This window comes from Giraffa tippelskirchi, chromosome 3 (genome assembly GCF_054371585.1).
Source record: "Giraffa tippelskirchi isolate mGirTip1 chromosome 3, T2T-mGirTip1v1.2.pri, whole genome shotgun sequence".
NCBI lineage: Eukaryota > Metazoa > Chordata > Mammalia > Artiodactyla > Giraffidae > Giraffa > Giraffa tippelskirchi.
In genome coordinates, this window is record NC_137277.1 from 117,283,036 (window position 1) to 117,308,935 (window position 25,900).

General features: G+C 33.2%; 1 protein-coding gene across 1 annotated transcript in view; it reads left to right on the forward strand.

Moving 5' to 3' along the window:
* Nucleotides 1–25,900, forward strand: part of LRP1B (LDL receptor related protein 1B) — a 2,070,111-nt gene that overhangs the window by 1,761,984 nt on the left and 282,227 nt on the right. Inside the window, exons 48-55 of the mRNA XM_081584839.1 lie at nucleotides 1,380–1,493; nucleotides 1,734–1,883; nucleotides 4,490–4,612; nucleotides 6,375–6,494; nucleotides 13,273–13,401; nucleotides 16,543–16,665; nucleotides 20,214–20,354; nucleotides 21,508–21,695. Of these exons, the coding sequence (XP_081440965.1) occupies nucleotides 1,380–1,493; nucleotides 1,734–1,883; nucleotides 4,490–4,612; nucleotides 6,375–6,494; nucleotides 13,273–13,401; nucleotides 16,543–16,665; nucleotides 20,214–20,354; nucleotides 21,508–21,695 (1,088 nt within the window). The remainder of the gene's footprint in view (nucleotides 1–1,379; nucleotides 1,494–1,733; nucleotides 1,884–4,489; nucleotides 4,613–6,374; nucleotides 6,495–13,272; nucleotides 13,402–16,542; nucleotides 16,666–20,213; nucleotides 20,355–21,507; nucleotides 21,696–25,900) is intronic.

Consider the following 25,900-nt stretch of genomic DNA (forward strand, 5'->3'; position numbering starts at 1 on the left):
GAAATGCAACGGAAAAGAATATGGAAGAGAATTTGCTTTATTTAGCATAAAAGAAAAATACCTATTTTTTTCCTCTTTGAAACAGTGTGTTTATCTCAGCTTATAATGGCCTTATCTTTTCACATGATAAGATGTTATTTTTAATGAAGAAAACAGTGAAGCAATTATAATTGCAAATTGTAAATAAAACATTTATTCTAATCTTCATTTAAACACAAATAAGGATACAATTGCAAGATACAATTAAATATAAGAGCAGAGCATTTTGAAATACAAATGACATACACACCCTTGAGTAAAATTTGCATATTTTAAGATAGCATTTTAACCATTTACAATTGATATAATTTATATTTATAATTAAATAGGCTCTTTAGAGTATCAACACTAGTAAAAATGGCATAATCAAAGAGCCCTTCAGGTTGTTCATTAACATAATCAACCTGTGGAAATTTGAATTTGGAATAAAATTCTCACCTAAGTTAATCTAACACACAAAGCAAGCCATGCACCTGTTCACAACATATTGCTGGAAAACATTATATGGAAATGAATGTGTAAGCAAAGTAGAAAGGAATATATGATTAAGACTAAGCAATTCTGTACAAAGAATATATAATGATGGTAGCATATCAAAACTGATTTTCATCTAAGCATAGCAGGGAATTGGAAAGCCTTACTTTCCAATAATAGAAACAAGTCATATCACATTTATATGTTTCTAGGCGTGAGGCATCCATATTTCCTATACCAAATGTTGGTGATGTGGCATATAAAGGAGGATAACATAGTATGATGACTTTCTAGCAGTGCTGAACTATTTCATCTTTGAGTAATAAAGAAAACACTCAGTGATTTCCTCCTCAATCTCTGTCTCTCTGTCCATCTCTGTTTATTATAGTAGGGAATGTTCCACTTCTTAGCAAACAAATTAGGATTTCTCTGTACACACTTAGGCATTTGCTTAGAGTCATAACCTTGTACTTTTGAAGCTGAAAGGAAAGAGCATTTCAGCAGCATTTATTTATTTATTTATTTGTTTGTTAGCTTAGTTTTGAAATGAAATGATCAGGTAAAATAAGGCACAGGCCTCTGCTTTCATGGAAATTACAATTTAATGGGGGGGAGAGATATCCAAGTAGGCAATTGCAATGCAGTATCATAAGTATCAGAACGTAGGGAAGAACTGTGTGACAGGGGAGAATATCTGAGGCATCTTGCCCAAGCTTGGGATTGGGAGTCATGGGTGAAGTTCAACTGCCCAGAGTTTAAAAAGCAAAACCAAACAAAATGATAAGAATTAAAGCACTCAAAATGTTAAAAGCAAGGAATCATTATCTAGCTTATCTATCCATTTATTTATTTACTTATTTTTCTAGTTTCAACCTGTGCTGCTGTTGAGTTCCGCTGTACAGATGGGACGTGCATTCCGAGATCAGCACGATGCAACCAGAACATAGACTGTGCAGATGCTTCAGATGAAAAGAACTGCAGTAAGATATTCCATTACCTTTTGTTTGTTCATGCCTGTGCACCTTTGACATTTCACTGAGCAGTGTCCAACTCCTCACTGAACCTTGTCCAGAATTGATATGCAATTAACCCCTGTGGTGTAGCATAATTGCATATTTACTTCAACTGAGGTTAGCATTTCTTGTTTCTGTGACCTACATGAAAGGCTCATAATCTTTGCAGATGAGGTGTTTCTCATTTTTCTCTTTACCTCCTTATAGATAATACAGACTGTAAATATTTCTATAAACTTGGAGTGAAAACCACTGGGTTCATAAGATGCAATTCTACCTCACTGTGTGTTCTGCCAACGTGGATATGCGATGGGTCTAATGACTGTGGAGACTACTCAGATGAATTAAAATGCCCAGGTAATTCTAGAAAGAACAACAGTCTTTGCCTTGAAGATTTATGTTGTATAGCATAAACTTATTAATTTTCATTCTTGATATTCAGTGGCTAAGATTAAAACAAATGTAGACTAAATTAAAAATGATCATCCAGTTCTAAACATACCACTTTATATTTTTTTATGACTTATGGAGTGATACTCAAGAAATCAATATTGGATATAAATCTATATCCAAGTTCTATATTTGGATCAGTTTCCTTTTTCAAGTCCATTTCCTTGTTAATCCTTTTAACATTGGTGATAACATCTTAAAATGTGTAATTTATAAAGCTTTCATAGAAGCAGTATATACTGAGAGAAAACTATCAATAGACTAAAAGAGGGAGACTATGTTTCTCACCACTGGCTTTACTTGTATTATGCTTGTATTGTCATACTAGGCTATTTGGTGCAGCTTACATAATCTTTCAGCATAGTAATATGGGTAACAGTTATCATTATGCATAAAGGTCAGACTGGTATATTTGTGTCTATTAGCCATCTTTACCTACACAAGCAGTGTCATATGCATTCTTAGGAAATTACCTTCCATGAGAAGGTCATGAACTTGTTTCTTTCTAACTATTTGAGGAAACAAATTTTAAAAATATATAATAATATCAGAAAGACAGATGGTAAATACTAACTGAAAGTAGATATGCTTGTAGGATTCTACTACATGCCTTCTCATACTGCTATTTCCTTCTCCTAACCCTGCTGCTACATTCACTTTTTCCACATTTTGTTGATGTGTAATAATTTTTTGAAATATTTTAAGATACAATATTCATAGGTATTCCACACACATATTTGTTTGTATTCCACAAGTGCACACACACAGTCTACTATAAAGAACTGATATTCTTAATAGTACATAATCTATCAATTAATTGGGCAATGACAGATCCCTTTCTCCTCCCCTGGTCATCAGTGTGTAACACTCTATGATGTTCCTTCTGGGTTTGAAAAGACTTGCTATGTCCTAGGAGGAAATGGAGAACTTCTCTGGGGACACAGAACTGCAGCTCGCTGCATATCCTCTACAACTTATTCTAAATAAAATTTTATTCTTCATTATGTATGTGTGTGTGTTAGTCACTCAGTTGTGCCTGACTGTTTGCAACCCCATAGACTGTAGCCCACCAGGCTCCTCTGTTCATGGGGGGATTCTCCAGGCAAGAATACTGCAGCGAGTAGCCTTCCCTTCTCCAGGGGATCTTGCCAACCCAGGGATCGAACCTGGGTCTCCCACATTGCAGGCAGATTCTTTATCATCTGAGCCATCCGGGAACTCCTTCAAAAGTGATTTTTCATCTTTAATTAGATCTACAAAGTTGGTGTTAAAAAATAAAATGGGGGTAATTTTTGTATCTTAAAATAGTCATGCATCACTATAGTGTGATTAACAAGTATACTCTAATATTTACTGCTTGATTGGCTGTGAGTCAGTCACTCTAAAACTCTGTAAACCTGAAGGTGCAAGGAGACCAATGATATCCAGTAAAGAGAAAAATCTAGTATTTTGTATGTGCTCTTGGAGATTATAATAATACAATACCCCATAGTCTGAAAAATACATAATATACAAAATAATTTTATATACAGATACTTTTTATTCTCATGATAATTTTTAAGGTAAAACAGTTTCAGAGATTCTATTACAACTTGTTTTTCTTCCTTAAAATACAAAGTAAAAGTGTTAGACTCTCAGTTGTGTCCAACTGTTTGCAATTCCATGGACTGAAGCCCACCAGACTCCTCTGTCCATGGAATTCTCCAGGCAAGAATCCTGGAGTGGGTTGCCATTCCCTATTCCAGGGTAACTTCTCAACTCAGGAATTGAACCCAGGTCTCCTGCATTGCAAGTAGATTCTTTACTATTTGAACCATCAGGGAAGCCCCAAAAGGTGGTATGGTCAGTCCTAGGAGGTTACTAGGTGGCAGGGTCACAGGAAGGGAAAGACTTCCCTGACCAGAATCAAACCAGGGCCCCGATGGTGAGAGCACCATATCATAACCACTAGACCACCAGGGAGAAACTAAAATAGAGTACGCTTATATAAATCTTGTCAAAGCATATGTACTCTTCAAGTGTGGAACATAAAGTTTACACTTGCTCAGCAAAAACCTACTAATAATTTTGTAATTTATGTTTTCTGAGTATGGAATTAAGAATATTTTCCACATAAAATGATACTTTGGCCTTAGGCTTACTTATTTTATAGTCATCTCAATTGTTTTGTTTTACTTTTGTTAACTCCACATTATTTGTATTTAAACACTTGCTCCATTAATATTCTTTTTCTGATCCGGGATCCAGTCCTAGATGGGATTTGGTTATCATGTCTCCCTGATTTCCTCTGTTCCATATTTTTAATTTCTCATTGGTTTTCATGACCTAGACATTCTTTAAAAGAACATCTCAGCTCTTTTTAAGTTTTCTTGTTATTTATCTCTTCCAGTTCAAGGAATATTACTGTCTTGATATCTATCTGCATTGCAGAAGTCTAAGATTTATTTACTTGACATTTAATTTATTTATTTAACAGTAGTTTATTTGACACTGCATTCTATATTTTATCACAGTTCAAAACAAACACAAATGTGAAGAAAATTATTTTGGTTGTCCTAGTGGAAGATGTATTTTGAATACCTGGGTATGTGATGGTCAGAAAGATTGTGAGGATGGACTTGATGAATTCCACTGTGGTGAGACATTATATCTTGCTTTACTTTTATAAACTATATTATCATTTATATACTGATGTTACCCTACATAGGAATTTTACACAAAATATTGCTAAGCAATTTTAGCATCAATTTTTATTTTTATTAAATAACACAAATGGTAAAAAATTAAAACAGAACAGGAAAACTTATAATGGAGAATAATGATCTCCCATCAAACCTTTTCTTTTAACCTTTTCTGTTTTTGCGAGCAGATACCTCCATCAATCTAAATGATATATTTATACCTTCATTTCCTGGCTTATTTACTTTAGATGCTAATATATTTACCTCCTGCTGTGAAAAATAAGGATTTAGTCTACACAACCCATTATATTCTTCCTACCTGTTATTGACTATTATTATCCTAAATGTTTCTATTCATTACATGTATAGGTTTAAATAGTATACTAAAACTTGCATTTCTTCAAAAAATCTCTCCCCATCCACCTCCTAATTTCTGTTTGTGTACATTTCATTTCACTTGGCAAGGTAAGAAAATATTTAAATTTTTTTGTTAATTTTTGAGTTTTATGATATCCAGGCAGGCCAATTTTTTTAAAAGCATATGATTCTCTATTTTCATTTAGCTCAAATAACATACACCAGGGTGACCAGGCAGAGTGGGAAAAAAGGATTAAAGATGATTGTCTAAGAAAAGTCAAACTCCCATAAAAATAAATATCATCATGAAATATGAAAGTGCCTTTTGTTCAATTAAGATGCTATATATCTTTACATTAGAGCCAGATTCTGAGCAAGATTAACAGAGAACTTTACAAATAGTTTATATAGATTCATGATTTCTGGAACAGAAGCCATTATATATTTGTATCTTCTTTAATATTTTTCTGGTTTCAGCTTTTCTAAACGTCTCTCTTTTCACAGGTCATGTATGTAAATATTTTAAATAAAAATGCAAAGTTTTAACTAAGTTTATAAGATAAAAATCAAATTTTATAGTCATTTATATTTTAATGTACTAATTCAGTAGAATTTTATTCTTGGGTGTTTGCTGGTGATAAATGAACTGAGGATAAAGGAAGGAGAGCAGTCACAAACGCTGTAAATAAATGAAGTATACTCTCATAAACGCATACGTTGGTAATAAAATACCAGCCACCATACCAACGAATCTGGATGTTATTAGTCAGACTTAAGTGTTCCCAAGGGTGAGAAACAAAAACATCAAAGTGTTAAGTATGTATAGTATGTTAAATATGTATAGATAGAAAACTGACAGCTTATCATAGAGCTAAAACCCCCTGAGTCACATCACCTTTAAAAACAAATGTGTATGTGTGGTGAATTCACCATATTTGTGACATTGCCTAGGATGTAATTTTTTTTTTTTCTCCAGCTGTTCAATAACAGACTAAAAGTTAGAAGAATATCACACCTGGACTTTTTTCTCTTTTTTTTGTACCTTACATGTTAGAAAAAGACATGAATACATTTGGGAAAAGTGACTAGCATACTGACTAACTTGGAGTTGTACCCTATGAGATTATGTTGAAACAACAATGTTGTATGACCTGGATAATTCAGAGGGAATATGCAAGCCATTGTCAAAATTTTATAGTACTGTCATAGAGAAGAGGAAAGTGGCTTCTTTTATTTGGGATGACTGGATTTAGTGAAGTCTAAAGAAGACTTTCCTCACTATCAGATCTTTCCTGAGATGGTCTCTAATGATTCATTTTTTCTTTTGCACCTGAAACAAACCTTCTTGTGTATTTTTTAGATTCTTCTTGTTCTTGGAACCAATTTGCATGTTCCACAGAAAAATGTATATCTAAACACTGGATTTGTGATGGAGAGGATGATTGTGAAGATGGATTAGATGAAAGTGATAGCATTTGTGGTGAGTTGTTTCCTTCGTGTTCTCATCCTGTTTTTAGGAGTATAATACATATGCTCTGTCATTTTGGAATATGCAGAAGACTTTGTTTTCTACTTTTTTAAACAATATGAAGTTTATATGTATATACATTTCAATGTAACTGTTTTCATTATTTTTATAAACACTTATTAATCTATATTATATATGTGTGTGTGTATATATATATATATATATATATACATACAGTTACTATTATGGTTTTAGGATTTTTTCCTGAATATTGACACAATGATTGTATTTCTAGTCTTCAGTGACTTCTTCCAAATAGATCACAATGATTGGGATTACTCAGATGAAATGACTGAAAATTTTTTCATTGTTTTTGATAAGTATTGCCAAGTTTCCCTCCAAATTTATTATACCTGCTTATATTGTCATAAGCCACACGGGATGTGTGTATGTGTATTATAGTAATCACTATTGCTGAATTGTTTTAAATGGAAAGTAAGGAAACAGGTTACTGTATGTGATTTTAAAATGTACTTTAAAATTCAGCGTTATATGATTAAAGTTATACTGTCAAATGTCTATGTTTACTATCCATCAACTACATTTTCTACAAAGTCAGTGTGATTTATTTCAATTAATCACAGATATTTAACAAATAATTTAAAATAAATGAATAAATGAATTTCTTAAGAAGTAGAAAATGGAAGCAACCTAAGCTTTATAAATTTATTATAATTGACCGGGCCTTCTACTAAATTATTCATATGTCTGTGTTTCTATCTTTCTGATCTGTTTCCACATGTGTATTTTTACCTATAGCTTTATATTCTTTGCTTATTATATCCTATTTCATAACTATTATCACCCTCATTTTACAGTGATAAGGACCTGAGTCAGAATAAGGCTTAATTATGAAGTAAAGTGTACTTAACACGCTTTTAAAATTTTCGGGAGTTGTGGCCTCTATTTAGGTCACTATCATGGAAACATGAATATAAGATTAATAATGTTCACACTAAAATCAAGTTCTCTGTATGCAACATAAAATTGGAGATATCCCTGGAAAGTTATTTTCCTGTATTAACCCACCTAAAATCTACTTTTTATTTACAAAACTAAAACAATTTAGTTATACAACAGATAAATGTAAAAAGATTACTATCAAAGAACTCTAAAAGGAAAAAGAAATCAGTAATTAATCTGATGACTGGCCAATCTATTTTACCTATTTTGTTTTTCTTTGCTATTAAATATTTCTATTTTAAAAAAAATTTATTGGAGTATAGTTGATTTACAACGTTGTGTCAGTTTCAGTTTTATAGCAAAGTGAATCAGTTATACATATGCTTATATCCACTCCTTTTTTTTTTTTTTTTACGATTCTTTCACATATAGGACATTGCAGAGTATCGAGTAGAGTTCTTTGTTTAATTTTAACTACCAACTTACAACAGGTTGAACATATTTTCAGTCTCTAAAATTATCTTGCTTTTGACTCTTTGTATAATTCTACATTAAATGGCTCCCTTGATATTGCTATGCTTTCTAAGTGGACACAGCATAATAGAACTGGTAAAGATTCTAAAGTGACACAGAGTTGAATTCTCCCGCATCTGCATTTTCCAGAAGTATAATCTTGGGCTGGTCCATTTTATTCCTTATTCCTCCAATTCGTTTCTTATTAAATGGTTACAAGACATTTACCTTATGCAGTTATCATGATCATCCGACATGGCCAATGTGTTATATCTAAATGAATTTACTCCCATTCTCTTTTATTCTGAATTTATTCCCATTCTCTTTTGTTTCTGCTCCTTCTCTTATTTTTCAGAATCGTATGTTTTGTCAGTATTTATCAATGTCCTGATAAGTTTATTTTTTTAAGGATTTAATGGTAATTGACATGTTTACCTACCATCAAGACACCCAGGCTATTAAATATATACACAGGCTGCATTTTATATACTACCAAGCTGTTGTTGAATAAAGATTACTCCTTTAAACCAAGCATCAGTCAATAAATAAATTTAATATTTTAGAATTAGAAAGGAACTTTATAAATAATTTATCTGAGTGATTTTCAACCTTTAGTGTACAAATCTCCTATTCAAAGATTTGTTAAAACATATAGATTATTAATCCCCACTTCAAAATATTCTGATGTAGACATATTTTTTCTTCATAAGCATATAGTGGTTCTGACTTGGGATTTGAGGATTCAGTTTGAAAATCATAGTCTATTTCACCTCTGTCATATAATAGATGAAGAAATAAAAAATCACAGAGGTTAATAAATTTGCCAAGGTCACTCAGTGAATCAGTGATAGCAGAACTAGGACCATATATTTCTAAAATATACATACAAAATACGTATATTTCTAAATACGTATATTTCAAAATACATATATTTCTAAAATACGTACAAAATTGGATAGTTTCTAAAATACTTACTAAATCAGATATAAAACCAATCAAATATTATATCTGAGTAGGTACACAGGGGCTTCCCAGGTGACACTAGTTGTAAAGAACCCACCTGCCAGTACAGGAGACATCAGAGATGCAAGGTTTTTTTTTTTTTATAAATTTATTTATTTTAGTTGGGGACTAATTACTTTACAATATTGTAGTAGTTTTTGCCATACATTGACATGAATCAGCCATGGGTTTACATGTGTTCCCCTTCCTGGACCTCCCACCCACCTCCCTCCCCATCCCATCCCTCTGGGTCATCCCATTGCCCCGGCCCTGAGCCCTTGTCTCATGCATCGAACATGGAATGGTGTTCTGTTTCACATATGATAATATACATGTTTCAATGCTATTCACAAGTTTAATCCCTGGGTCAGGAAGATCCCCTGGAGAAGGAAATGGCAACCCACTCCAGTATTCTTGCCTGGAGAATCCCATGATCAGAGGAACCTGATGGGCTACAGTCCACGGGGTCACAAAAGGGTCAAACATGACTGAAGCATCTTCGCAGAGCACAGCACAGGTACACAAAATGGATCTGGTAGAATTCCTTCTACTTGTCTTCCTTCCCCCTTGGGATTCATTTCCCTGTGAAAGGCAATGTGTCTCCATTGAAAATGTAACTATGGAAGGAAGCCATGAGTTTTTTCTTTGGCTCATTTTCTTTCTAATTGATCGTGATATTTTGGAATGCTCTTAACACAGAATCTGTTGAACCACTTTCAAGGGAGCCAGAAAATTAGCTGCAAATAGCCTTATGCCATTTTATAGTTTTAGGTATCTTAGTAATTATATAGTCATACCCCTCACTTTAGAGTGAAACTCAGACACTAGTCTTCTGCAAGGTCATACAGAATTAAAGTTCTCAACACTTAAATCAATGCTATATTTATTATACGTACCTTGAAAATAAATTGAAGTGATAATAAGAAAACAGGCAAGGAGTTTTAAATGCATCAAAACTTCCTTAGCAGAAAGAATGAACTTTTTTTTTTTTTACATCTCCAGCTAAATAATAAAAATATTATGGAAATTAAAGCACTAATTGAGAATATAATACTGAAAGTGACACTGTATTTATGACTAGCTTAAAAAATAGATAAAAAGGAGGAATAATGTGAAAATAACTTTGTAAAGAAAGAATTTTATTATAGAAAGCATTAAAGATATAATAGGTAGCAGGTAAATTCATTTTTAAATTAAAGCAACATTTGTTTAATAGATTTTCTTTATAATTTCTTCCAGTAATAGATATCATACTAAATCTCACTCTGTTAGCACTGATCCTCAATCAGAAAAGCAAATCTGAATTACCTGGGGGACTTTTCAACATTCACTTGCCATCCTGTCTTCCTAATTTAAGTGTATGTCAGGAATGGGCATGTTTATGTTGAGAAAGATCAGCAGGGGGTTTCAATTTGCCACCCTGCTGACCCCCATATTGAAAACATTGCATTGAAAGTAGTTTCTTCTCATAACAACTCTATGACTCAGAAGTAAGATGGTAATTGATAATCCAAGTGAAGTAGCTTTAAATGTTTAGAAACAATTGTCTTTCACCAATCTAGGCAGTCATAATTTCTTCCTGGAGATACTAATATTTTTTTAAAATAATTATTACAACTTATTTTTTTGAACCTTTTCTATTTGGTCACATGAAAGTGAAATTAAAGAGAAGTTAGATTTAGGAGACATGTTACGGATTCACTCAATATATATTTTATATACATAACAAACAAACCATTCAATATGTACAACTGTACTTGGGGTTAGGTAAATATCAAGAGATATTTACCTTGATATTTACCTAAGGTAAATAAGGCCACAGGACTGGAAAAGGTCAGTTATCGTTCCAATCCCAAAGAAAGGCAATGCCAAAGAATGCTCAAACTACTGCACAATTGCACTCATCTCACACGCTAGTAAAGTAATGCTCAAAATTCTCCAAGCCAGGCTTCAGCAATACGTGAACCGTGAACTTCCAGATGTTCAAGCTGGTTTTAGAAAAGGCAGAGGAACCAGAGATCAAATTGCCAATATCCGCTGGATCATCGAAAAAGCGAGAGAGTTCCAGAAAAACATCTATTTCTGCTTTATTGACTATGCCAAAGCCTTTGACTGTGCAGATCACAATAAACTGTGGAAAATTCTGAAAGAGATGGGAATACCAGACCATCTGACCTGTCTCTTGAGAAACCTGTATGCAGGTCAGGAAGCAACAGTTAGAACTGGACATGGAACAACAGACTGGTTCCAAATAGGAAAAGGAGTACGTCAAGGCTGTATATTGTCACCCTGCTTATTTAACTTATATGCAGAGTACATCATGAGAAATGCTGGGCTGGAAGAAACACAAGCTGGAGTCAAGATTGCTGGGAGAAATATCAATAACCTCAGATATGCAGATGACACCACCCTTATGGCGGAGAGTGAACTAAAGAACTAAAGAAGAACTAAAGAGCCTCTTGATGAAGGTGAAGGAGGAGAGTGAAAAAGTTGGCTGAAAGCTCAACGTTCAGAAAACCAAGATCATGGCATCTGGTCCCATCACTCCATGGGAAATAGATGGGGAAACAGTGGAAACAGTGTCAGACTTTACTTGTTTGGGGCTCCAAAATCACTGCTGATGGTGACTGCAGCCATGAAATTAAAAGACGCTTACTCCTTGGAAGGAAGGTTATGGCCAACCTAGATAGCATATTTAAAAGCAGAGACATTACTTTGCCAACAAAAGTCCATCTAGTCAAGGTTATGGTTTTTCCAGTGGTCATGTATGGATGTGAGAGTTGGACGGTGAAGAAAGCTGAGCGCCGCAGAATTGATGCTTTTGAACTGTGCTGTTGGAGAAGACTCTTGAGAGTCCCTTGGACTGCAAGGAGATCCAATCAATCCATCCTAAAAGAGATCAATCCTGGATGTTCATTGGAAGGTCTGATGTTGAAGCTGAAGCTCCAATACTTTGGCCACCTCATGTGAAGGGTTGACTCATTGGAAAAGACCCTAATGCTGGGTAGGATTGGGGGCAGGAGGAGAAGGGGACGACAGAGGATGAGATGGTTGGATGGCATCACCGACTCGATGAACATGGGTTTGGGTAGACTCCGGGAGTTGGTGATGGACAGAGAGGCCTGGCGTGCTGCAATTCATGGGGTCGCAGAGAGTCGGACACGACTGAGCGACTGAACTGAACTGACTGAAATATCAAGAGAATAAACCATTTCCTAATTTTATTTGATTATTCTATGCCCACAGAAGGAAAAGCAAAGAGCAACCCCTGAGGCCCTTTGAATGCGTTTTTTTTGTGTAGAAACTAGTTTCAAAAAAAAAAAAAAATTTGAAAACATCATGCAATTAAAAGGATGTTGAATCGACAGAGTGAAGAAAAGATAGACTCTGTTTACCAAATGTGCAAAACAAAGGGTATATGTGTACATTCATCCTTTTCAACAACACAAGGTGGGGAGTAACAATAATGACCTTAGTGTTTAAGAGAAGGTGCCTAGGAACCAAAAAGGTTTTGGACTCCCAGCTCACCACAGGAGTCCTTATGCAACTTGAGACTTCCTGCAAGCTTTCAGCTTCTCAGAGCCTCAGTTTCCTCTTATGTGAAGTGAAACTAATAGTCGTTCTACCATTGTAGGTGGTTGTGAGGACTAAGTAAGTTAATATGCTAAGTGCTTAGCATATAATAAGTGATAAAAATGCTATTATTATCCTTATAGGCCCAGTCCTTTTGAAATTTTATCTCAATTTATTCACAATTCTATGACATTTTTAGGCTTTTTACATTTTACAGGGAGATAACACTATTATTATTTTCTGCCATATAACTTTTATTTTATTTTTCTGCCATATACCTTTAAGAAATATAATTCTTGCTATTGGGAAGGAATGGTCTTCTCAGGTAACACAGTGGTAAAATATCCACCTGCCAATGCAGAAGACCCAGGAGAAGCAGGTTTGATTCCTGGGTCAGGAATATCCCCTGGAAGAGGAAATGGCATCCCCTTCCAGTATTCTTGCTGGGAGAATTCCATGGACAGAGGAGCCTGGTGGGCTACAGTCCATGGGGTAGCAACGAGTTGGACACAACTTAGCAACTAAACCACCACTGCCATTAGGAAGGAATGCATTCTAAGTGGAAACTATCCATAGGGGAAGGATAATACTTGGTGATTCCAAAAAGCTAGTTTCTTCCTTGTCAGTGACATTCTTCTGCTTCTCTTCTCATCTATTGGAAATATAAATGATAGATCTTTCTCAGTAGACCTGCTGTGTGTGATCTTAATGGCATTTTTTTTTTTTTGGTGGTTTTCAGGTACCATCACCTGTGCAGCTGACATGTTCAGCTGCCAGGGCTCCCGTGCCTGTGTGCCCCGACACTGGCTGTGTGATGGTGAAAGGGACTGTCCAAATGGAAGTGATGAACTCTCCACAGCAGGCTGTGGTATGAACATGCATGGGGCTGTCTATGAGAGAATGCTGTTGCAGCATCCTCAGATACTTACTTCTGTAGTACTCACCATATCACCCTTTCTCTCACTTTCCCAACCCCGGACTCATAGGTAGTATCAGATTTAATCAGGTGGGATGTTGTCAATCACAGTAATTCAGCAACCCCTCACACCACTGTTCAGAGTGTTTCCAACATGCACAGTGGGATTAAACATTTTAAAATCATTTTTGATGCGTGAGAAATTTTCACTTCATTACTGCGATACTGTAACCACCCTATGTATGTGTGTGTGGTGGAGTTGTTACTTTCTATTTAGTATCTCCCGACCTTATACTACCCTTGAAGGCTTTTAGATTGCCCATTACAGATACTCTGTAAATGGCTGCTGTGATCCTAAATAACTACTGACCAGAAGGTCAGTAAACACCTATTAGTCCTACAGATAGGATATTAACCCTTAGGTCAGGTAAAAATAGTATGGATATAGCTGAATGAAGCTAGGGGATCAGAGGAACAGCTTTGGAGGCCAGACAATTTACTAAGTTTCTAACTCTAGGTCACCTCAGGAAATTTTCAGGGAATTACTCAGTAGTAAAAATTTAGGTAAATTCCTTTGCGTGATCAAGAGAGTAAAAGGCCTGGATGTTTGAATGCAGATCCCAAGGTCACATAGGGGATATGTTGAGCTGAGCAATGTATTAGGAAGAATGCTATGAACTCTGCTTATTAAAGTGAAGTCTGCTAGTCATCTCTCTGATGACCTGTCTTCAGGTCTTTAAAACTGTGTTCGAAGCTGTAATGTAATAGTACATATATATGGGTGTGTGCATATGGGGTATAGTTAAAGCAGGAAAGGAAAAGGAAGACTTTGAGGCAGACTTGTATGCACAGAACTCATACTATTGTAGGATAAATCACTTTGGTGTTAAAACTGATACATGTCTGTAAAGGTCAATGGGGCCACTGAGGGCTACATGATAAAGGATTATGCATCAATTCAGGGATCCAGATAGTCCCTGTATACTGTTGCTATTGTAGCAAGTTAATACTCTGGGAGGCATATTAATACTTTTGGACCACATGGGTGTTATTAACAAAATTATGTTAAAATACAACAAATTGTACTCAAGTGACCTGAAAACATCACTGCCAAATAAGCCCCTGTTGCTTAGAATTTTAAATAATAATTCATATATTAGAATTGGCATAATTCACTTGAGTTATATAAGCTGTCACACAGTTCAAAGTTACAATAGTGGTTAGTAAATGAGTTTTGCTTTGATTATAATGAGCAGTTTTTAACTCTGATTCTATGTGGCTTCTGTACCATTTTTGAAAATACATTTGTTGAAAAGGTTATACTTGATTAAATTCAAATAATTATTTTTGCTTCACCTGCTAATATCTCTTTTAAGTCATTACTGAGTTTTGAAACCAGAGCGGTTTCCTTTTTTCATGTAGTCTGAGATAGATTTGGGATCATATATATAAAAGAATAATTATAATACCTTAAGTGTCAGAATGATACATACAAGAGATACTAGATCATCACAAACAAATATTGTGTAAAAAAGCCTAGAAGTCTTGTGTAAAAAATCCTAGAAGGATTTCAAAGAAAAGCGATAACATTATCTGAGTTGTGAAGGACATAGAAAAGAAAGAGGAGTGTTGAAGGTAGAGGAAAGTGCCTTGTAAGACATGAAGGGGACAGATTGGAAGGCCTCTACATTATTTCAAGTGCCCATTATACTTCAATTATTTTGGTAGGTTCTTTTATTTGCATTATGGAATCCCCATAGTATTTTAGTGAAGTGTCTTTGGAGATCTGCCAAAAATAATTGTGTAGATGAGAATTGTAAGAGCACCTATTGAATATCTAAAATGAGCTGATCTACTTCATATACTTTATCTAGTTCTTACAAGAAATTTATCAGATAAATTTTATTATCCTCATTAAACAATAAAGAAACATATGTACCAAGAAGGTAAATATTAATAGCTTTACTTAGGATAAAAATTTAAGGTGCTGAACACCTTTTTGCGAAGTCTTTCTCTTTCCAGTGTACTATAATTGCATATAGATTGTTTTTTCACTTAAAAAATAAAATATAATTGACCTACATATTGTGTTAGTTTTAGGTGTGCAACATATTGATTTAATGTATTTATACCTTATTGCAAAATGGTTACTACAATGAACTTAGTTAACATCCATCATATATCAGAGTTTTAACATTTGAAATACTGCAAACCTTGAATCAGGTCATAGCATTTACCCTTTACGTGTAAGAAAGATAACTAAAAATATTTAAATGATCAAACTTCTATAATGCTATGCATATACTGTCAAAGCTCATTTCCTCTGTACAAGCCAGTATCTTTTGGACTTCTAGTCAAGTTTTATTGCACATTTTAATCAACCATTTTCCTCACTGGTTAGGGCCCTTGATAGAGAATACTTTTTTGGATAAGTATTACAAAAGGATCAATGTTCCGTTTCATGGATCAATGTTCCTAATTGGACTCATCTCACTATAGATCTTAACCTATTTCAACACCCTACTCTAGAAGTCACCCCAAAGTTTTGTTTTCCTCTTAAAATAATAACTGCCTTAGCCCTTTTGATTTTCTTTTCACTTCCATCATGAGCATTAGCGCTTGGTGGTCTTTTCATGTCCATTTCTCACAAACAAGCAATAATTTTATCACCTTGCTAGCATTACTGCAGCGATGAGGAGAGAAAAAAAAATATCCAACCACATTATTAGAGTTGAGTGATTTTTCTTTTATCACATATAGACCTTTAAATATGGACCTTCAGCAAACTCACAAATTGCTAAATGTTCTGAAATTTCAAGGTCACTCTAGAATTGTTGAACATTTTAACACTGAAATTTTGAATTATATATATTTATATTCATATATTTGAATGCTACGTATATCAAAATATGCATGTTAATATATTTTATTAATTTATCTGATACATTGAATGTTTAGCTAAGGTTTCTTTTTAAAATGACCAGGAATTACTGAGTGTACTGAATATGACAACATACATTCCCCAAACTCTTAATGTAGGAAAAGATAAAGTAGGTGCTCATCTAAATTAATTTTTTCTGATGTCTTCCTTAGCTCCCAATAATACATGTGATGAAAATGCTTTCATGTGCCATAATAAAGTATGCATTCCCAAGCAGTTTGTTTGTGACCATGATGATGACTGTGGAGATGGTTCTGATGAGTCATTGCAGTGTGGTAAGTATATATGAAATTTTCATGGAGAAGATTCTCAGGCTGAGTACCAGTCTTTAACAAAAACAAGTAAATACATTTCTTAATCTCACTAAGGATATGTAAATATGGTAATATAGACCTACTGCATATAGCATCTTTAAAACTCTACCATAATTACATATGTATTTGAAAATTTTACCTATGGTTATAGTGTTCTTACAAGAATCATACTGGAAAATGTTTATAAAATCATCTTTCAATTTCAGAACTTTGTGAAGTACCGTGTACTTTAAAAACAATGTATGGCTGGCTAGTTCAGTCTTATAGTCAAATAAAATATTTTAGCAAGAAAAAAAGAATACAATTCACACAGCTATCAGAAAATATACATATTTAACATTTTTCTTTTATCTGTTTGCATATGTGTATATTTGTTAATTTAATATTGTTATTTTTAAATTTATCTTGTCACATATATATTTATCTAAACGTTATATGTGTATAATGTGTATATGAACACATATATAACTTCTATGATAAAATTAGTATATTAAAAATTTCCAGTTGAAATTGAAATATTATGTAAACCTAGTACTTTTGTGAAATATTTAAATGTATGCATGGATAAATACAGAATGAAAATCCATGAAATAAATCCACATATACCTATGAAAGGCAATAATTTAGTTTCCCTCCTGTGCCCTCCCTATCCAATGGCTATAACCTTGGCCTTTGATATAAACCTCCTTGAGATCAGTGGATATCAGTTTTTATATCAATTCACCATTAGGTCCTGGATTCAATGTGATATTTTAAAAGCTAACTCGTAACTCAAGATGTAAATCTGACACTAGAGTTATATCTGATTGAATATATTTCCTCAGCTAGACACTATGTTTGGTTCATATGGAAATGAATGAAACAGAAATCCCACTAGAAAAAAAAAATTACAGATGAACAGGAAAATCAAGAGTACAATATAGAATAATAACATTCATAGTCATATAGGAATAATAAGAATCACAATACACAAAATCAGAGATGAGAAAATAATTTTTGAGGCAGAAAAGAACAGAGACAGGGAGTGTTAGTCAGTGGAAATCATATTTAGATGCTACAGAACGTGACATAGTGGTTAAAAATATGGATCCTAGAACCAGATGGCCTGGGTCCAGTCCTGATTCTGCCAGTTACTAACAGTGTGACCTTGGAAAAGTGACTTTTATTTCCCTGCACTTCAATTTCTTTATCTGCAAAAAATATATAGTAACATTATTTAGTTCTTAGTACTGTTAAGAGAATTAAATAATTAATATTTGTGAAGTGCTTAAAACAGTTCCAAGCACAGTAAATTCTATACATGTTTACAAAAACTATAAATTGACATGGTTGTGGAATAGCAATTAGTCTTTAGTGAGGTCAGTTGGAGTTAGAAGTTTTGGATTCTAAAAAGTCTCAGATACAATGTTAAAGAATTTGTATTTAATTATTTTGCCTCACTTGGCAAGCACGCATTTTGAAAACAGGGTAATATCACAGTTAAATTTGAACTTTAGGACCATCCTTTTCAGCAGAGTGGATGAAATAGTGCCATGAGGGAGAGGTACCATGAAGAGAAGATAATCTGTTAGGAGTTTATTGTAATAGTTATGATAATTAACACTGTGATTTTGAACTAAGGCAGAAATGATGGAATGGAAAATGGAAAATTGGGTCAGAATTTATTTAGTTACAGATGGAGGGTAAAGTACAAATTCTATCTTGGATGACTGGGAGGATGGCATTGATATTAATGAGCTTTGGAATGAAGTTAAGGGGCAGTTTTGCTGCTGATGCAGGAGAAGAAGGATGTAACAAATAATTAATTTTGGACATTTTGAATATGAAGTGTTACCCAAATAATCACATGAAGCTGTACAGTGAGTACTTGAAATTTTACTTCTAGAGTATTATCAGGACAAATAATATTAACCTAGTAACCATCAACATAAGGGTAATATTCAAAAATACGACAAAGAATGAGGATGCCCATCACTGTAGAAAGGAAAAGTGGAAAACCCTAGACTGAAGGTTGAAACAAGGGCTTCCCCTCTAACAATTTAGGGTATAACAGGAGAAAACTTCATACAAAAAGAGGGGGAAAAGGAAATAGCAAAAGCAAAGTTAGATGTCTGGGAGAGTGTGTTATGAATATTAAGTCAGAAAACTATTTCCAAGGTAGAATAGACAATACCTTTCAGTGCTGCAGGAAGATGAAGCAGATAGGAGCCAGAGACACATAAATTTACCCACTATCACTTGAAATTTGTTAGCTCTAAGAGGAATTTCAGTGGGTAGAAGTTGCAGAAATGAGACATTAATAATGAAAGTTGAACTGGAGGTAAGCAAGTGAAAGCAAGATTCAGTAGGGACTTGATTGACCAGGGAAGAAGGGTCACTGTTGTTGATAGTTATATGGGTAGATTTTTATTATTATTGGATTGGGAGAGACTTGAACGTATGTATCGCATGAAGAAGAGGAGCTAGTGAAGGAGAAGGAGGAAAGAAATACTAGGGAATCTGAGGATATTTTTAGAACTATCTAGTTTTGCCATGCAATATAACAAACATCTTAAGTAAACAATTATTATTGAATCATTTTTTCTTTTGAAATTTTATTTTTTAAGCTGTAAAAGTCTTATTTTCTCACTTCAGAAGTAAAATGTTTGCCCACATTTACCAGAAAGTTTGCAAAAGAAATCAGTTTTTTTTTTATTGCTTACAAACTTAGGAAGAAATCAAATCTGAAGCTTCATAATATTTAAAATCAAATGAGTTTTACTTACAAACAGACATAGATATGAACATTAACAACTGATGGATTTATACTGTGATTTGAGTAAAGCCTTTTAATGCCTCTAAGAATCAATATGTAGGATAATTACAATAGTTTTCTGCTTATTACTCTATGAATTGGCTTTTAATTTTCTCATTTTAACAATTTCTTTACACTTTCAGTGCTTCTTCCCAAATATAAACATGACATTACAGCTTCTGAAAATTATCATTATAATCCAGAGTCAGTTCACCCATATGTTCTAGTATTCTACCTAACCAAGTTTAGTCTTGAAAATAATTTTGAATAGCTTTCATTTTGTTTTTCATTCTAAGGGAAATCTTTAGGATATAGACCGCAAATGAACAGAGATGATATACTCATTATAAATTTTGTTATGTGTGTATATATGTATAGTTATATATATATATATATATATATATATATACTCATGTTGCATATATAGTTTATGCATATATATATATATATATACTTTTTTTAGCAATATATATTTTGTTTCCTTACATAGAAACAAAATAAGAGTACCTTGTTTCCAACTTTATTTTCTGGTCTTTAATCTTATTTTTCCAATCACGAATATCTCTTGCAATTATTACAATTGCCCTAGAAAGAAAAGAGAAATATCTCCCATAAGATGCCTGCGTAACACATGGTTAATTAGGTTGAGTGCACATTATGAATGAAGTTTTAATGAATATCTGCTATGTGCATTAAAATGTTTCTTTGCCTGCAGGGTACCGACAGTGCAATGCAGAAGAGTTTAGCTGTGCTGATGGGCGATGTCTTTTAAATACTCAGTGGCAGTGTGATGGAGATTTTGACTGTACAGACCATTCTGATGAGGCACCTATAAACCCAAAGTGTAAAAGTGCAGGTAAAGAAAGTGTACAATACTATGCTTATTCCAAAATTGATTTTTTAAGGCAATACTGTGACTCATTTTTAGGTTCATGTGGTATTCACTGAGAGAAAATGCAATTAGTTCTATGATAGTTCTACTGACACCATGCAATAGCAGCATCCTGGTAATCAACCTTGTTTTGGAGTTAGTTTTAGAAATGTGAGTCTGTGCCCCAGATATGAAGATGTGTGGCAATGAACCAGATGAATCCATCATCCTGTTGCTTTAAAAAGTCATTTTTCTTAATACATTATTTAATGTGAAGATAATTTCCATGAATGGACCTATTTGGTTACTTTCCATGTATGGACCTTTTAAGTGGAACATTTAATCATAAAAGAAGTTGAGATTTACTGAGATAAAGTCAATATTATTCAAACTTAGGCAAAATGAAATAAATTGCATATCATTTGAACAGAAAATAGATATGTAGCCAAACTTGGTCTATTTTTCACTTTACCATTCCAAAGATTGAATACCTAGTTATAAATTTTAGAATAAACCCAATTACTTTTTTTCTCACATAGTTTACATGTTAATAGGCATTCTTGTATCATGTATTATAATGAGTAATGTTTAAATCATCAGGTTTTGAATAGCTGCAAAACCTGAACTCCTTTCCATAGCTGTATTTGAAACAACTATTATTCACCACAAGTGTCTTTTTATGCCCAGACTTTAAAATGTCAATGTTATATTTCCAGGAATAAAAAAAAGGAATTTAGGAATATCCACCTATTCCAGATTCTTAATTTTCAGTGACATGCAATTTCTCAGAGACCTATGACTTGAGGGAAATGTCAAGCTATCATTACACTTTTGAACTCATTCTTCACAATATAAATTAAGACAGAAATACTCCATTAATTTTGCTATTGATGCTTATTTTGATTGCTAATTTTCAACATATAGCTATATTTGCAGTGTATGGAACATGAAAATACTGTTTGCCCTTGATTTTCTTTGTGTATACAATATTACACTGAATATAAAGCATTTTATATATAAGTGTATTTACTATAATTTTTGACTGACAAGTTATCATATATGTGAATGTTTTCAGCAATTGCAGTATAAAACAATGGCATGCCCTTTATGTTCCATTTGTTTTATTTTCTTTTTCCAGAACAGTCATGCAACAGTTCATTTTTTATGTGCAAAAATGGCAGGTGCATCCCCAGTGGAGCTCTTTGTGACAATAAGGATGACTGTGGCGATGGCTCAGATGAGAGGAACTGCCATATAAACGAGTGTTTGAGTAAGAAGGTCAGTGGGTGTTCTCAAGATTGTCAGGACCTTCCTGTCAGTTATAAGGTAGGTACTCATCAAAAATAGAAAATCATGTGATAGGTTAGAAATTGAGATAATAAAAATTATTTAATTCAATATAGCTGTAAGACTGAAAGTCATTAGAATATTGTTAGTTAAAATTATTTAAATGGAGAGTTTCTATACAAGTAAATCATAATAATAGTGTGGTATATAAATAGAATATAATCATGATGACAAAAAATTCAAAGTGTTCAGCTTTCTAATAAATGATGATTATAAAAAAAATTGTAAGTAAAGAAAGGTCAGTGTTTGAGAAAAATATTGCTGTTAATAGCTGGGTAAAGATGTATGCAGCTCTCTTAAATTCCTATTTCTTCCCTCATTTTCCCTCTCATACATCTTTGAAGTAGAATGGGCTGATCATTTATATTTTATCTCAACACTGGAGAATGCAATATTTTTTTCAAATAAACAGGAAGAAAAAAGAACAGACTACATGAATTATTAGGACTGAGTGCAGGTACACTAAAAGATAAATCATGTCTAATATCCTAATTGCTTTTTGTTGGTACCACTTTCCTGAAGAAGGTGATTCACTGACAAAATTGATTGACAGAAATAGCTTTAGAAAACATCTCTATTTTAGTATGTTGAAATGGAGGATGCATACAAACTAAATCTTAAAGTGGCATTTTAGGTTAAAATCAATTGTGTAAATATGGGAAAACCTCAGTAAAAGCAATTCAGTTGGAAATTAGTGATTTTAACTGGACAATAGCTCTGTATGAATCAGCAAAAGAACATGGCCCCAATGAAACACAAAGGCCATCTAATCCAGTTAGGAGTAGTACAGAGGTCAGTAGAATTTTGTTCTACTGGATTCTGTGATGATCTGGACATACCTGGGGTACTGTGCACATTTAGGGACATGACACTTGAAGAGGAACTTTGACAAATTGTACTATATCCACATTTGTGCATCCAGTGGCATCAGGGGTCTGGAAAACATACCTTTGGAAGAAATTTCACCAAGAGCAAAATGGCTAGTATTTTGTATGTATTTAAATATATGAAATAATACCCTGCTGTATTCAAAATGGATATCCAACAAGGACCTATTGTATAGCACCTAGAACTCTGCTCAATGTTACCTGCCAGCCTGGATGGGGGGGGAGGTTGAGGGGGAATGGATACATGTATATGTATGGCTGAGTCCCTTTGCCATTCACCTGAAAGTACCACAACATTATTAATTGGCTATACTCCTATACAAAATAAAAATTTTAAAGTTAGAAAAATAATTTTGAAAGATTCAAATAAATAAAAATGACATTAATAAATCCATAAATATATGAAATACTGGAATAGGGAGCATATCTTGTCTGAGTTGTCTCAAAGGTTGGAATTAGGAGTTGGGAAACAGATTCTGTTCAATATAAGGAGGTTGTTTTGAACATCAGAACTTTTTATATTGGAAGGAGTTGTCACCTTTCTTATGTCTAAGTGTTTCATCTGGGACTGAGAGACTTTCTTTAAAAGACGCAAGAAAAAAAAAGCGTATATTACAAAGATGCTTGGGCATTTTCCATGCCAGCCTTGATATTCTATGACAGTCAGTTCTATCTAATGGTAAATCCAGCCAAACAACCATTCTGTCATTTATAATCTCTGGATTTCTGTTATTATGACTAACTTAACTACATTGGTCATTGTATAAGTATATAACCTAAGAAGTATAATAATCATTTCCCCTATGTTAAAATAGAGATAAAAAGTAAAATACTAATAAAGTTATGTTTATTTTAAAAGTTTTTAGACCCAATATAGTATTAAGAAGAATTATTTCAACTTGTAAGGCTTATACAACTGAAGCAACTAAGCACGCATGCATGTAAGACTTAAAACACAAATGCGCAGACTCATCACACTATATTGTAGGTAGAAGGAAGCAAGACAGATGAGCCAGGACAGCTCCTAATGAGATGAGTAGGTATCAGATAATTAATTTTGGTAGTACATATTTTGAAACCTGATGAAGCAGAAAAAATATTATTGGTGGTTTATGTACAATTAATGCAGAAATGTTTCCCCCCAAATCAGGAAATATGTTATAAAATTAAAAGAGGCAATGGCTATAATTTTACCATGTTATAAATAATAATCCATTTCTATCATATATTATGTATATCTATTCACTCATCTATTTAAATGTCAAAAATTCAAATTTTAAAGTAGATTTATTTGTTTTTATCCTATGTATATTTTTAATCTATCATAACCATATTGTTGTAAAATTTAAAAATATAGGATATGAAATGGTCACCCTTTGACATAACATCAAAAGTAAGGGTTAATATTTTTTAATGGCTACATGTAAAGCGTGCTGACTGCTTAGAGATCCCATATATGGAAAACTACTTTTTGTACAAATAGTTCTCACCCAGAAAGTCATGTTAAATTACACTATTTTAATTACTTTATAAGATTCCTCACACTGAAATAATTGCTTATTGATACTTTTAAAATATCAGTATTTTCTGTTTGACTTCTCTGAAGGAGTCATAGAATGAAGTGAGAATTTGAGTTAAAATAGCGACTTCACTTTCACTTTTCCCTTTCATGCACTGGAGAAGAAAATGGCAACCCACTCCAGTGTTCTTGCCTGGAGAATCCCAGGGACGGGGGAGCCTGGTGGGCTGCCGTCTGTGGGGTCGCACAGAGTCGGACACGACTGAAGTGACTTAGCAGCAGCAGACAAACTAATTATTTTAAAAGTCAGTGTATAGGATACCTGATAAAATTGCTGTGTATAATGCTCTCTAATATAAACACATGCCAAAACTAATGTAATGGATAAAATAAAACATCTACTGAGGGAAGCAAAACCAGTTAAAAAATGAGAGGTAGGAGGGAGGTTCAAGAGGGAGGGGACATATGTATAGCTATGATTCATACATGTTGATGTATGGCCGAAACCAACACAATATTGTAATTATCTTTCAATTAAAAATAAATAGATTAAGAAAAAATGAAAATAGCTGGGAATAATAAATAAGAAGCTTAAGCAAATATTCAAAGCAAATATTTTATATATTGTGTTTATATATATATGTATATACATGCATATATATATATGTATATATATGTATATGTTATATTTATGTTATATCCTGGAAAAGGGAATGGCTACCCACTCCAGTATTCTTGCCTAAAGAATCCCATGAACAAAGGGGTATGGTGGGCTACAGTCCATGGGTCACAAAGAGTCAGACACAACTGAGCAACTAAGCACACACACATTTTTATGTTATATATGTAATTTTAATATGTGTCTGTAATATGTTATACTTCTGACTATTTATAGGAGACTGGACAAAAAAATGCTAATTACAAAATACTTCTCTATTTTGGGAAAAAAATGTTAGCTGATAGATTTCTTTTTTTTCAGAGAATGGGGAAAACTATACTGTAAACTATTTCTCATTACAGTATCAACAAAACAGGACAAGTCCTACTCCAAATTATGCAATAAAATGAAAATTGCTTATAAAAGCAAAATTTATACCTTCTGGACTGTGAATAATTTGCACATTTGCTGTAAAACAAATACAATTGATCCAAGCATTCAAAAGGGAATAATAACACTTAACTAAAAAAACAAGAATCTTATTTTGATGGAAGGGTAACTTACTATGAGAAAATAAATGTACTTTAGGGAGATAGATGGATTTTAATGTATATAAGATAATCAATATTTTCAAATATCACTTAAAAAGCTGCAAAGAAATTTTTCTGAATATTATAGGAAAGCTTTGGACAGCTATATTTGTTTCTAGTAATATGATTCTCTAAAAAAATTAATATAAATAAAACAATCTGAAATAGTTCTTAACTATGAAATAAATTAACTTGACATTGAATATATGTGTCTTGCTTTCATAAAGATTATCTTTGTAAATGAAAGTGAAACATTTTTAAACCATTCTTTTTTAATTAAATATAGATGAATCTTTCATCTTTGAGGACAAAAATGATTATTATTAATTTTTCATTCAATTTATGAAAGTTATGTTAGTAGAATTTCTCTTAAATGCCTTTTAATTATTTGGGGGTAAAAATGATTTTGGTAAAACAAGGTTAATGGACTGGAGAGGAAATTATCTTTTTATTTGAGAGAATAGCATTGAAACATGTATATTATCATATGTGAAATAGATCACCAGTCCAGTTTCAATGCATGACACAGG